This window comes from Rhinolophus sinicus, chromosome 17 (genome assembly GCF_057876585.1).
Source record: "Rhinolophus sinicus isolate RSI-liver-muscle chromosome 17, RSI-T2T, whole genome shotgun sequence".
Taxonomy (NCBI): Eukaryota; Metazoa; Chordata; class Mammalia; order Chiroptera; family Rhinolophidae; genus Rhinolophus; species Rhinolophus sinicus.
In genome coordinates, this window is record NC_142517.1 from 44,497,826 (window position 1) to 44,510,390 (window position 12,565).

Genomic DNA, 12,565 nt, shown 5'->3' on the forward strand with positions numbered 1-12,565 from the left:
AAGGGAAATAAATTAGAAATTGTAACTAAGATTTTGGCTAGTGGAGTTCACTTATTTTAGTGGAGTATCACTCAAAAGAAGGCTTTGTCTGACTAAAACTTCTCCCCCCAAAATAATTATCTAAAAGCATTTTGACAGTTTAATTTATTTCATTGGGGAGTTAGTGTCGCTGGAAAGTATCATTAATTTGCAGGTGATTGTGATCCAATTTAATCTGTGCATTTCTAACTTTTTGTTTTCATCTCCCAGTAGCATAATGGCAGAAACTGCTTCTCCGCTGAAGCACTTTGTGCTGGCGAAGAAGGCAATTACTGAAATCTTTGACCAGTTACTGGAGTTTGTTACTGAAGGATCACATTTTGTTGAAGGTGAGTTTCTCTATAAAGTTTTTAAAATAATTACTGTTGAAAATATACAAAGGTGCATTATTCTTTCAACCTTAGTTACTGAAAACTTATATAGGGCATTGTGCTATATGAGTGATGAGTGATGATATTACAAATAAAACCCATTTCTGCCCTCCAAAGGAAGATTAAATAGTAGTAATAAGAACTAAGAAATAAGTGTTTGTACTATTCTAAGTATATTGTTATATTAATAACTCATTTAAAAACCATTAACTCATTTATTATACATGATATAAATTAAATCTAAGCGTTTAATTATAATTAAATTGAATAAATTTCATTTGAATTATATAATTAACTGTGAAGTGAATTATGTATTAACTCATTTCAGTAATAGTTATAGCTCATTTAATCCTCATCAACATTGAGGCACAATTTTAATCACTCCTTTTAAAAATAACACCAATGTACAGAAAAGTCAAGCAGCTTGCCCAGGATCACAGAGCTAGTGAATGCCCAGACTAAAAATGAGGCAGCGCACATTTAGCCATTATACTTATCTCCTCCCCAACTCAGCTGTTAAGCCAAGATCTCAGACCTATTTTATGCTTTCAAATGAGGCTGGTATGCTGTGGGAAAGGGCAAGAACAGTTTTCCTAAAATGAGTGTAACTGTTTAAACAAAGGTGGTGAGGAATGTCTTACTAGGGAATACTGCTTTGGAGATAACTGTTGAAAACTTTTCTGTTTCTTAAGATTATCTGGCCTTCAGGGGTCCAATGAAAAGGGAGGGATTCTGTAAACTTTCTACAGTGACAGTGGGGAAACATTTGGTAGGTTGGTAGAATCAAACTTTTCCTTGTCCCTCCTTACCCTTCCTCACTTAAGGGTAAGGATCATGCCTTATTATTGTGTCTCTATCACTAAATCTGACACAATTCAAGTCTTGTTGGAGTGAGAATAAAAATACTGGTGTAGAATCTTTATGTTTCCAATTTGGAAAGAACTTGAGCTGGCACAGTGACTGAATAGTATTTTATTCTAAAAGAGTTGATAGGAAGTGAAAATGAAGTTAAATATAACATCTTTTGTGTATTGAGCCAGTTATAGATTGAGCGTTATGCTTTAGAATCGGTATTTGATTTTATTAGTTGTAGAACCTCAGAAAAAATGTTGCAGGAAAACCCAAAAAAAACAAATAAATCAGGAAGACCAAGAATAAAATGAAAAACAAAGGTGAATGTAATGATACTTAAGCCAGTCTTAACTTTTTTTTACCAAGTTACACATATTTTATTAATTCACTTGAAAAGTATGATGAGCTATGTAAAGCTTAATTGAATTAGATGACCACTGGGTAAGCTGTATCAGTGTTTGTGTCTTAATTAGAACCACTCAGATAACCAAATGAATCACTATATTTTTACCTGCAGAATCAGATGATAAAAATATAACTGCGCATGTGTATTCCTGAAATAGAAACAAAGCTGAAAGGCTTTTCTACTTTTCAAACTCAGGCTTTCGCAGTTATCCCTGTCCTTGGAAGAGGGGAGTTTGGAGCTGGGGTGGGATTCAGTCTGCAAGTTCTCTTTTTATGTGAAATGAGCTGTTTAGCTCCATCCCTGTGGGAAGCAGACAAGAGGCGATTAAGGTAGCAAAGTCTTACTTAGCTTGGAGACCTTGAATCATAGCTTTACTTTGGAGGGCCCCATTCAAACTCCACTCTTTCTTGCCATGTGGATCTTCTCAGCTCAAGATTTGACAATCCAATCAGGATGAGGACAATAATAGGTGAATATTAGGCTCTAGTTTCTCTGTTCAGAAACATTTTTGTCTTAGTTGGATATTTTGTATTTTTGAAACCAGATGAAAAATAAATACCTTTTGAGTGGGCTCCTGAAATTCTTAATAATTTTGAAATTCTTTTGGGCAGGATTCTTATGACCCATTGGCAAGGGGCACTCACCTTTTACCAAATATTCAAATGCTATGGGCATTTTTACTTTTCAGATGGCATGTTAATATAGAACAAAGCCAAAATATATGCGCATCGTAGGTATCCCATTGTATAATTAACTTAGTATTCACTTATATCATTTTTTTCTAATACCATTTCAATGTTGTAGCAACATACAAGAATCCAGAACTTAATCAAATAGCTACTGAGGATGATCTGGTAGAAATCCATGGGTATAAAAACAAGCTTTCCATCATTGGCGAGGTGCTGTCTCGGAGACTCATGAAAGTGGCCTTTTTTGGCAGGTAATTCTTTATTATTTCTTCTCGAGGGTAGTTTCCAGAAATCAGTTTTCCCTGTCATTTCTCCATCTTTGTTTCTGATGTTTCAACAAGTGCTGCTCCTCCCCCTTCTCTCCACAACAGTTTCTGCCTGTGTTAATTGTTAAAGTCATTAGCATGTAAGAGAATTTGTTCATTTTAGCTCCTGGTATGAAATGAGTCTTTATGAAGGTCAATCATATTTTTATTTTTTAAGGATGCTCATCTCTAAGAATTGGCTTCTTAGCTAGTTATAAGAGTATAAATACAGATAATACGCATAATATGTCACTTAAACTCCTTTAAGCTTCTGTTGATTATCAGGTGTGTCTTACAAAAGATTCTCAGCCTCATGATTCCCAGGGGGACAGTAGGAAGTGCCATTCGTTAATGTTACTGTTTGGAGTGACAGAGTGATCTCTGCCACAGCTTCTCCATACGTTTAAGGATCATTTGTTAACTACCTATGTACCATGCACTTTCAGGCAATACGGATGCAAAGACAGAATACTAGGCTCATACTTGGTCGCTCAGGTATCATGTGCTATGTACCAATAGAGGTATTTATTTACTCACTAAACTGACCTGATTGGCCTTCTAAGCTGTTTTCCTACTTAGGGCTTTAGCACTTGCAATTTCGTATGCCTAGAATTCTCTTTGCCTTGTTCTGTCTGGCTGGCTCCTTTTCAGTCTTCAGATCTCATCCTAAGTGTTACTACCTCAGAAACCTTCCCTTATCACTCACTCTATTTAAGTATTCCTTCTCAGTTATTCTGTACTAAAGTACCTGTTTATGACTTTAAAACATTTTCACAGAGTTCTGTTGTTTTGTTTCTGTTTTTATTGTCTGCTTCTCCCACTTGACCATATACTCAGGGCCTTAGAATCTAGTATGAGGTAAGTCTATTAAAGAGCCCCTGCCTCAGATTAGGGTGGAGTAGGAGTGGGAGGGAAGAGGCCTCCTGGAAAGGTGATGACTCAGTTGTCCTACTTGAGAAGGAGAAATAGGTATTTAGCTGTGGATGTGCAAAAGGTCCAGCCTAGATTTAAGAAGATGGAACATTAGACCACATCTTGTGATTGGTCAAGTAGCACAGAATTTGGGGTTGTGTTTTCAAATTGCCCCAAAAAGAAAGTTACAAAAGGCAACAATAGCTTTATGGAAAAGGTAGGATTTGCTTTCTGCTATTTTCTGAAGTGTATATTGCTAATATTTGTGTAAATTAAGTTGTCATCTCTTTCATGAAAAACTCAGTCTGATGAAATTTTAACAAAATTTCAATTCTAGAAAAGTCAGCCTTAGACCCAGTGAAAAAAGAAAGTTTTTTACTGTTGTATTTTGTTTTTCATGATTTTGTATGTTCATTCTTCAGGACAAGCAGTGGGAAGAGCTCTGTTATCAATGCAATGTTGTGGGATAAAGTCCTCCCTAGTGGGATTGGCCATACAACCAATTGCTTACTGAGTGTTGAAGGAACTGATGGAGATAAAGCTTACCTTATGACAGAAGGATCAGATGAAAAAAAGAGTGTGAAGGTATTATATTTGACCTTAGCAATATAATGTATCTGAAACAGTGTCCTATTCTTTAAAAAATATGTAAGATATTTGCAGTCCTGGAGATGGAAGACCCATTAATATGTAGTCATAGTTTTTTAAGCCATTACTTATATTTTTAATTCTCTAAAATTCTTTTGCTTCAGAGCTAAATTACTAGGTGACAAAATCCTGTCCTTAACTTAAAATATAAGTAAATTATAGTTAAAAGCGTATTACATTTTAAAAATAAACTTTCCAATGAAAACATTGAGGTTTCCCAATGAAAACATTGAAGTGTGTTATTTCTATTTAATCTCAAATCTTGCCTTTTCAAAGAAAACTGTGTAAAAAATTGGGCCCTTGGAATCTGTTTTTGACACATTTGTGCCTTTAGAAACTGTTTTACCTTTGGAGTACTCAGTAAGTATATTTATGAATAAACGTTATGTTATACCTTTATCAGTTAAGGGCCAATGACAGTTCTCTACCTTTCATAAATGTCTTAAGGAATTCAGTGCCACCAAACTCCTTCAGCAAAAAAAAAAAAGAAATATTAGATGTAAGATGTTGACTGGAATGAAAGCAATTGGTAAAGACACTGTTTCTCACTATGGTCACTTTCTCTTAAGTCTTAACTTCTCTCCCACAAATACAGAAGATCAATGTTTGAAGTTCCATGCCATTTTAGTTTTTGGTAAACTAGCTGAATGCATGGATCCGGCTCTTGTGTTGTGAGTTTGCTTTTTGATCTAGATCAGGTAACAATCTGTGTAATATACCCTTCAGTTTAGTTATGAGGAATAAATTAGATGATGTGTATGAAAATATATTTCACACTTTTAACCCATACAAATGAAGGAATCACTTATTTTGTAATAAAAAATTTTAGCAAATTACAATTCAACCTATGGCATTAGATCCTCAAAGTCAAGTGTGCTGTGGTATTTTAAGGAAATCATTCATTTTTTCTGATCTGTGCTCTCTACTTCCAGTCCTCTTCCTTCTTGCTCTTTTATTCCTCTCCCCTACTCCAGAATTTACATTTGTTTACCTCAGTTGGTGGCTTGCTTTAAGGTGTAAACAGACTTTGAATCTTGTGCTCTAATAGTTTACTTAGTGAAAGAAATGTAACAGTAACAGCTAATATTTCATTACATATTTGCTATGTACCAGGCACTGTTCTAAATACTTGTAATAACTCAAACCTCACCACAGTTCTGCCTGATAGGTGCTTTTGTTAAAATCTTAATTTTATAGGTGAGGCATCAAGATTTTAGTACGAGTTTATGATTCCATCATAAAGTTTATGAAAGCAAGCCAAAAAAAAAAAAAAAAAACCTACTTAACATGGTCATTATGAAGATTCACTTCAACCCTGATCAGGAGTATTGTGCTCATTTGAAAATAGATATTTCTCTTTAAAATCTGATACACATCAAATGAACTGTAGAGGTATGCGTGCTGATGCCCTTTCCTTGATTGATGTTTCTTCTATTCCCTTTTATTGCTAAGCAATACATATTCATTTTAGAAGAGACAGAAAGTACAAATAGATAAAAAGAAAAACTCCAAAACTCACATACTTCCCCTGTCCAATGGAAACCCTTTGGTATAGAATTAAATTTGTATTTCTCTGTATTTTTTAAACAAAGTGGTTTTATATCATGTGCTATATTCTGATTTGCTTTTTTTCTCTTGATATATTACACATTTCTTTTCCTACATACATTATCAATTTTAGGGGTTACATAGGACTCCATTGCCACCGTTCCATTTTGGGGGGCATTTAGAATGTAGCCCTGATTATTTTTGCAGAATGATATGAGTAAACTGTTTTAAGAGTACCAGTTATTTTTTCTAGTTGATAATTTTAAAACTGAAGTTTCTCAAGATTGCTCAAATGGTTTTATTTTAAATTATTTAAAGTTCTGCTTTTTGTACATGTTTTACAAAAATAAATGTTGCACCAAACCATAGTATTTTACGTCTTTATTAAATTTTATTACAAGTAGAGTTCTGTTTTTTCTTTTCCATGCTTTAGACAGTTAATCAGCTGGCCCACGCCCTTCATATGGACAAAGACTTGAAAGCTGGCTCTCTCGTGCATGTGTTTTGGCCAAAGGCAAAATGTGCCCTCTTGAGAGATGACCTGGTTTTAGTGGACAGGTAAAATTACGTATGAATTGCGTTTTGTCCTTGTAAAGGTGTTTTTAATAATATAATGCTGCTTGCTTTAGCGTGTAGTACATACAAATTTTAAATGTTCAATTGCTGCTTTACTTTCATTTTCTATATTGTTAAGGAACAGTTAAGGTGTTGGTTTTTGTATTTTAATGATATTATAAAAGTGCTAATTTATCAGTCTAGTTCTATTACAAGAGATTTCAAGGGTGGCCACTTTTGTTTCTCTGTTTATCTAGACTGTTTCTTTGTTTATCTGATTTTGTAGTTTGTGTGAGTAGCTGGGCCTTAGAGAATGTCTAATTCTAGATACCTAAGTAAGTAATTCTAAATAGGTAATTTTTTAAACTAGTAATGAATTTATTCTTGAGAGGAAGTTTCCCAAAATAATTTTGCTGGACAGTTTATATAGCTTTTCATTGTTCAAGAATTAATCCAGTACTCTTGGAATTTGTTTTCCAACTCTTCTACTTAATCTGCATTTATTATGTATCTTTAAAATCATCCTGCTACACTGGTGCTTAATAAAATGGTAATGCATACCTATTAAGCAATGTCGTTAACCAAAAAAGGTAGTTAAATGACTTTTTTTTGTTTTTGTTTTTAATTTTGGTGTGTTCATTTTCTTCAGTTAAAATTTCAGTGTTCTATGGAAACTATTTTGTTTTTTGATGCTGGGCTCTCCATTTAATTGGAAGAGTGTTTCAAGTAATCAACAGAAATAGATCAGATGAGAGGGAAATTGCTTGTGAAATAAAAATATTTGGTTTAACTATAAGCTAATTAATTTTGCTTTATTTCCTGGCCAGACTGTGTCCATGGCACCAACCTTTCAACTTGCCACAGGATACATCAAACCAACCTGTAGATAATTGCACTATAATTTTTATAACAGATTATATGTTAAATTTATGTCTAGCAGACAGTCTTATTTTTCATTACTTATAAGCACTTAGTCTTTTCTGAACTGTACTGGACATAGCTGCTTATACCTTCATTTTTGATTGTGTATTAGCCTAGTTTAGGGTTTTTGTACTTATATTTTAGTCTTCCAAAGCATTAAGACTTAAAAGGTTAAAATATTGACCATATTACTTGCTTTGTTAAAAGCCATGAGGTTATTTGTTTTTAGTAAATAAACCTTTTTTTAGCATTTATTGTCAACTGGGTAGGCTCTGGGAGTTCCTTGTCAGCAAAATAAATATATAGAATTATATAAAGCACACACTCTAAACTTGCCACAACGACTGTCTTATAGGTGAGAAAATAATTTAAATCTCCTAGGCTTCATACTGATGATTGGTAGAAATCTGTCCTTAAACATTAAACAATTTATAAAAGTTTAAAAAATTGTCTTTCTGTAATCGAAATTTTCTTTTTAAAAAATATTATATAATTTTTATTTTGTTTCCATTAGTCCAGGTACAGATGTCACTACAGAGCTGGATAGCTGGATTGATAAGTTTTGCTTAGATGCTGATGTCTTCGTTTTGGTTGCAAACTCTGAATCAACACTAATGAACACGGTAGGACTTAATCATATTATTATGTTTGAGTGGTAGGAAATGAAATGGTATGTGTTTTAATTCCAAAAAGTGAGAGAAATCCAAATTTCGACTAGAAAGAACTTCTGATATCAAGGATGAATGAAGGGGTTTGTGTTTCCATGGGACCTGAAGTGCTGATTCTGGTCTTGCGTGTTCCCAGGGTTTGAATAGCAATCTAGGGTTTGATGGCAGTAGCTTCTTGTGAATCTTGGAGTTCAAGGTATGATACGTGTGTGTTGTTGACATTCACTGTGGTTATTTGCCTGTTTCAGAAGGAATGGGCACCAGAATTGTTAGGATGCTGACTTAAGTCTCTCTTGAATAAAATATAACACCAACACCTCACATCCCTGTATGACAGGCAAGACTTCTGTTTTGAGTTTTGTCAACATTTTCCAGCCTTCCCTGTGTACACTCTAAACCACTGTCAAGCTTAGAAGTTTATTTATCCAGAATGTCTAGAACCAGACTCATCTCAAATAAACTTTCCAGATTTTAGATAATCTTGTATCTCAAACTATACTGCAATATTTTCAAATTGTTATTTATCAAAAGCATATAAATGGCCAAACACCTATGTAACCTTGGTGTTATCAGCAGTCACTGTGTTATTGGTGTTTGTATGATCCAGTGGCCCCATCCATATCATGTACCCAGGCTGCTTTGACAACACTGATAGTTGTTTATAACCTGATGCTATAACAGATGATCAGTGTTTAAAATCTGTTAGAATAGCTTCATTATTTGGATGTTGGATAAACAAACTTTGATATACATTCTGATTTTGATGCCTTTGTTTATGCTGTGCATTGCCCACAATTCTTTCCCCCTCCCAACTTTTCATCATGTTAAAAAGCCCTGTTATCTATACTTTCAAGCTCATCTTTATCACTACTTCCTTCTTTGTGGAGCTTTTCATAATTTCAACTAGATATGGTGTCTTCTTCCTTTGAATAGTTCCAGCATTTATTTATAGTATTTATGGCACATACCTTTCTCTGTTGTTTATTATGATTTGTTGTACATATGTCTTACATTGTTACTAATTTACTTAGTCTAAATCTTAAAAACAATTTGAGGTAGCTTTTTGAAAATATGGATGGTTATAGCCAGCAGTTCCTTTTATGTCCTTCATATAGCAGAAACAGATAAAATATTTTTAAAATTCAGTTTCAAAAAAGACACATGGCAGGAGCAGGAATAGCTCCACTTTTCCCTTTCTTTTATTTTAATTTTCTCATATTTGAAAAGTTTAATGCTCAGAGTGCTTTGGGATACTTTATCAACGAGTGTTAATCACTGTTATCTAAATGGTACAAATTTTTATGTTAAAGTAAAGCTTTATATAAAAATGTAAATATAGCTTTTAAAAATGAACATATTGTTGGGCATTTGATGTTTTTCAGGAAAAACATTTTTTTCACAAGGTAAATGAGCGACTTTCCAAGCCTAATATTTTCATTCTGAATAATCGTTGGGATGCCTCTGCCTCAGAGCCAGAATATATGGAAGACGTAAGTTATTTTTTTCCTGTAAGTTTTGAAATATACTCAGGTACATTGTTATTCAAGAAAACTACCTATAGACTAGAACATCATAAGCAGCTATTCTCTTACTTGAGAAAAGAGTATAATTACAGAAAATCTGAAGTCAATATGTGATAGACAAGTATTAAGCTACTGTGAAGGAAAATTGTGTTATAAAAGCGTTATTCATTTTCGATCTTGACACTTCATTTTTGTTTGTTTTGTTTTAATTTTTTATTGAAGTATAACAGAAAAGTGTACAAATCATAAGTGTCCAGCTCAGTGCTGTTTATAAATTTAACACACTTTTGTCAGGATCCACATCAAGAAGCAGAGCATTCCCAGCAGCCCAGGATCCCCCTGTTCCATCCTCTATTCTCCCTCCCAAGGATAACCACTTACCATGACTTCTAACATCCTAGATTAATTTTTCAAGTTGTTAACCTTTGTGTAATAGAATCATTTTGCATCTACTTTTTTGTGTCAAGTTTCTCTTGCTCACCATTACGTTTGGGATAGGCATCCATACTTTTGTGCTTAGTTGAAGTGCATTTCTCACTATTGCATAATATTACATCCTGCGATTAACTGCAGTTGATTTATTTGTACTGTTAGTGATGTGCATATGGGTGATTTTCCTGTATTTAGTTATTAGGAATTATGGTGCTGTCACTATTCTTACATGTCTTTTGGTGACCATAGGAATGTATTTCTGTCAGATATATATACCAGTATTCTCAGTACGAGGGGTTGGACAGCTTTAACCCCAGGGAATACTTGGCCATGTCTGAAGATGTTTTTGTTGTCACTACTGGGGGAATGTGCTACTGGCATCTAGTGGGTAGAGGCCAGAGAAATGGTAAACATCCTATATCACAGAACAGCCCGTCCCCCAATGATTTATCTGACTCAATATCAATAATGCAGAGATCAGTAATCTATAGGTATATATCTAGAATTGCTAGATTGCAGGTTAAGGATATGCTGTTTTCGTAAACAGCCCAAGAATTTTCTAAAGTGCTTGAACCAGTTTATATTCCCACCAGCTGATTGAAAGTTTCAGGTGATTTATATCCTCGCCAACACTTGGTATTATTGTTTTTTATATTAATCATACTGGTGACTTTAGAAACTTCTTTTTAAAAAGAATAGAATATCTGGCATTTGGTCTATAAATAATGTTAGCTTGGTACTACTTTTATGATTTTAATAGTAGTATCTGTTTATTGTAAAAAAAAATTTAGAAAATGCATTAAAAAATTAAAATTCACACTATCCCATCACTGTTCACATGTTAGATTATTTGCTTTCATTGTTCCCCCCACACTCAAAATTAGAATTTTGCTTACTATGAAGCTTTATATCTTGCTATTATTAACTCTTGTTTTATAATCATACCCTTTCAAATTGGGGTCTCATTTAGCCATCAGATAATTAGGAAGTGTCACCCATAAATGGTTCTTCCCCATTCTTATTTTGCTTAATTGTATTAAGTGTTAACATAGAGATTTCTTTTTTTTTTTTTTAATTTTATTTTATTAAATTTATTGGGGTGACAATTGTTAGTAAAATTACATAGATTTCAGGTGTACAATTCTGTATTACATCATCTATAAATCCCATTGTGTGTTCATCACTCAGAGTCAGTTCTCCTTCCATCACCATATATTCGATCTCCCTTACCCTCATCTCCCACCCCCCACCCCACACCCCCCTTACCCTCTGGCAACCACTAAACTATTATCTGTGTCTATAAGTTTACATAGAGATTTCTTATCATGCCCTAATGCTAAAGGCGAGTACTAAACCCTAACTAATTTTAACCCTAATTTTAATACCCATGTGCTCATCTTAAACCTAACATTGCACCTCTAATCCCTGGCTAGTGCATTCTCCCCAACTTTAATTTCAGTGTTTTAAAGAAGAGAAATATATTATTTATGTCCTGATTTCAAAATAAAAATAGCTTCATTGTAGAAAATTTGGAAAATAAAAGCATAAAGATATAAAAATGCGACCCATTTTTGTGGGTGTTGCTTGCATACCACCTATTAACTTACATAAATACACACACACACACATACACACACACACACACACACACTTCATTTCTTTGTTGTTATATAATTATGTACGTCCTTAATACAGAATTAGCAACCTCTTCCCATGCCATTAAGTCCTAATATTTGTCTACAATATGTTTTATGACTGTAGTATTTTTGGTCCATAAGAATTTTAAATTAAGTGTTCAAAGAAGAATCACTACTTTAAGTTAAGAGACAGGTTTTCTGTCAGCAAGTATCAAAGTTTTTATATTTGAATTATAATTAGGATTTGTTAAGTATATGGGAGCTATTGTTATGATATCACTGTAAATGGAGTTTAGTGTAGGCCTGGAGTTTAGCTGTCTGTTGTAATTATATTTGTTTAACTATTAAAATTCTTTTAATATCCTGTTTTTCTCTAGGTACGCAGACAGCACATGGAAAGATGCCTACATTTCTTGGTGGAAGAGCTCAAAGTTGTGGATCGTTTAGAAGCACGGAATCGTATCTTCTTTATTTCTGCAAAGGAAGTTCTTAATGCTAGAATGCACAAAGCACAGGGGATGCCAGAAGGTGGTATGTATTTATTAAACATTTCCTTTTGACACACAAGTGTAGGTTATAAAAACGGCTAGAAATCCTACTTTGCTATATTATACTAGGTTTTTAAATCTTCACCTAACTATTACAGGTGGGGCACTTGCAGAAGGATTTCAGTCAAGATTACAAGAGTTTCAGAATTTTGAACAAATCTTTGAGGTAGGGATTTTGTGAATGTATTGGCTAATGTAAAACCCTAGCATTGGTTGGAGAGTGATCATAATGTTCTATTTTCACTATTTATCTTTGTCAATAACTTTACTGTTATTTAGTGTAGTTACTGACACAGCAAGTGAAGCAAGGAAAGTTTGAAGAAAGGAAGTCCCTGCAAAATGGATGATCCGTAAGAATTGAGAATTAAAGATTGTAATTTCTTTCTTAATCATTTTCCTTACGTATTTGTATTTAAATGAGAAGTTACTTTCTAATATTGCTTGTGTTTTGCATTGAGGGAAGTTCTATATGTAATTTGGGGCAAGACTAAACAAATGTAATGGCTGTTGG

The 12,565-nt window shown here is 33.7% G+C and overlaps 1 protein-coding gene across 6 annotated transcripts in view; it reads left to right on the plus strand.

Annotated features, from left to right (window-relative positions):
* Positions 1–12,565, plus strand: part of MFN1 (mitofusin 1) — a 30,677-nt gene that overhangs the window by 958 nt on the left and 17,154 nt on the right. For 3 of the 6 annotated variants that reach the window (XM_019751911.3, XM_019751920.3, XM_019751953.3), the window contains exons 2-9: positions 250–368; positions 2,473–2,608; positions 3,997–4,159; positions 6,204–6,328; positions 7,761–7,869; positions 9,297–9,404; positions 11,884–12,037; positions 12,153–12,220. In XM_019751911.3, the coding sequence (XP_019607470.1) occupies positions 257–368; positions 2,473–2,608; positions 3,997–4,159; positions 6,204–6,328; positions 7,761–7,869; positions 9,297–9,404; positions 11,884–12,037; positions 12,153–12,220 (975 nt within the window). In that variant the 5' untranslated portion in view covers positions 250–256. The remainder of the gene's footprint in view (positions 1–249; positions 369–2,472; positions 2,609–3,996; positions 4,160–6,203; positions 6,329–7,760; positions 7,870–9,296; positions 9,405–11,883; positions 12,038–12,152; positions 12,221–12,565) is intronic. The other 3 variants (XM_019751942.3, XM_019751930.3, XM_019751961.3) reach the window with 1 other exon arrangement.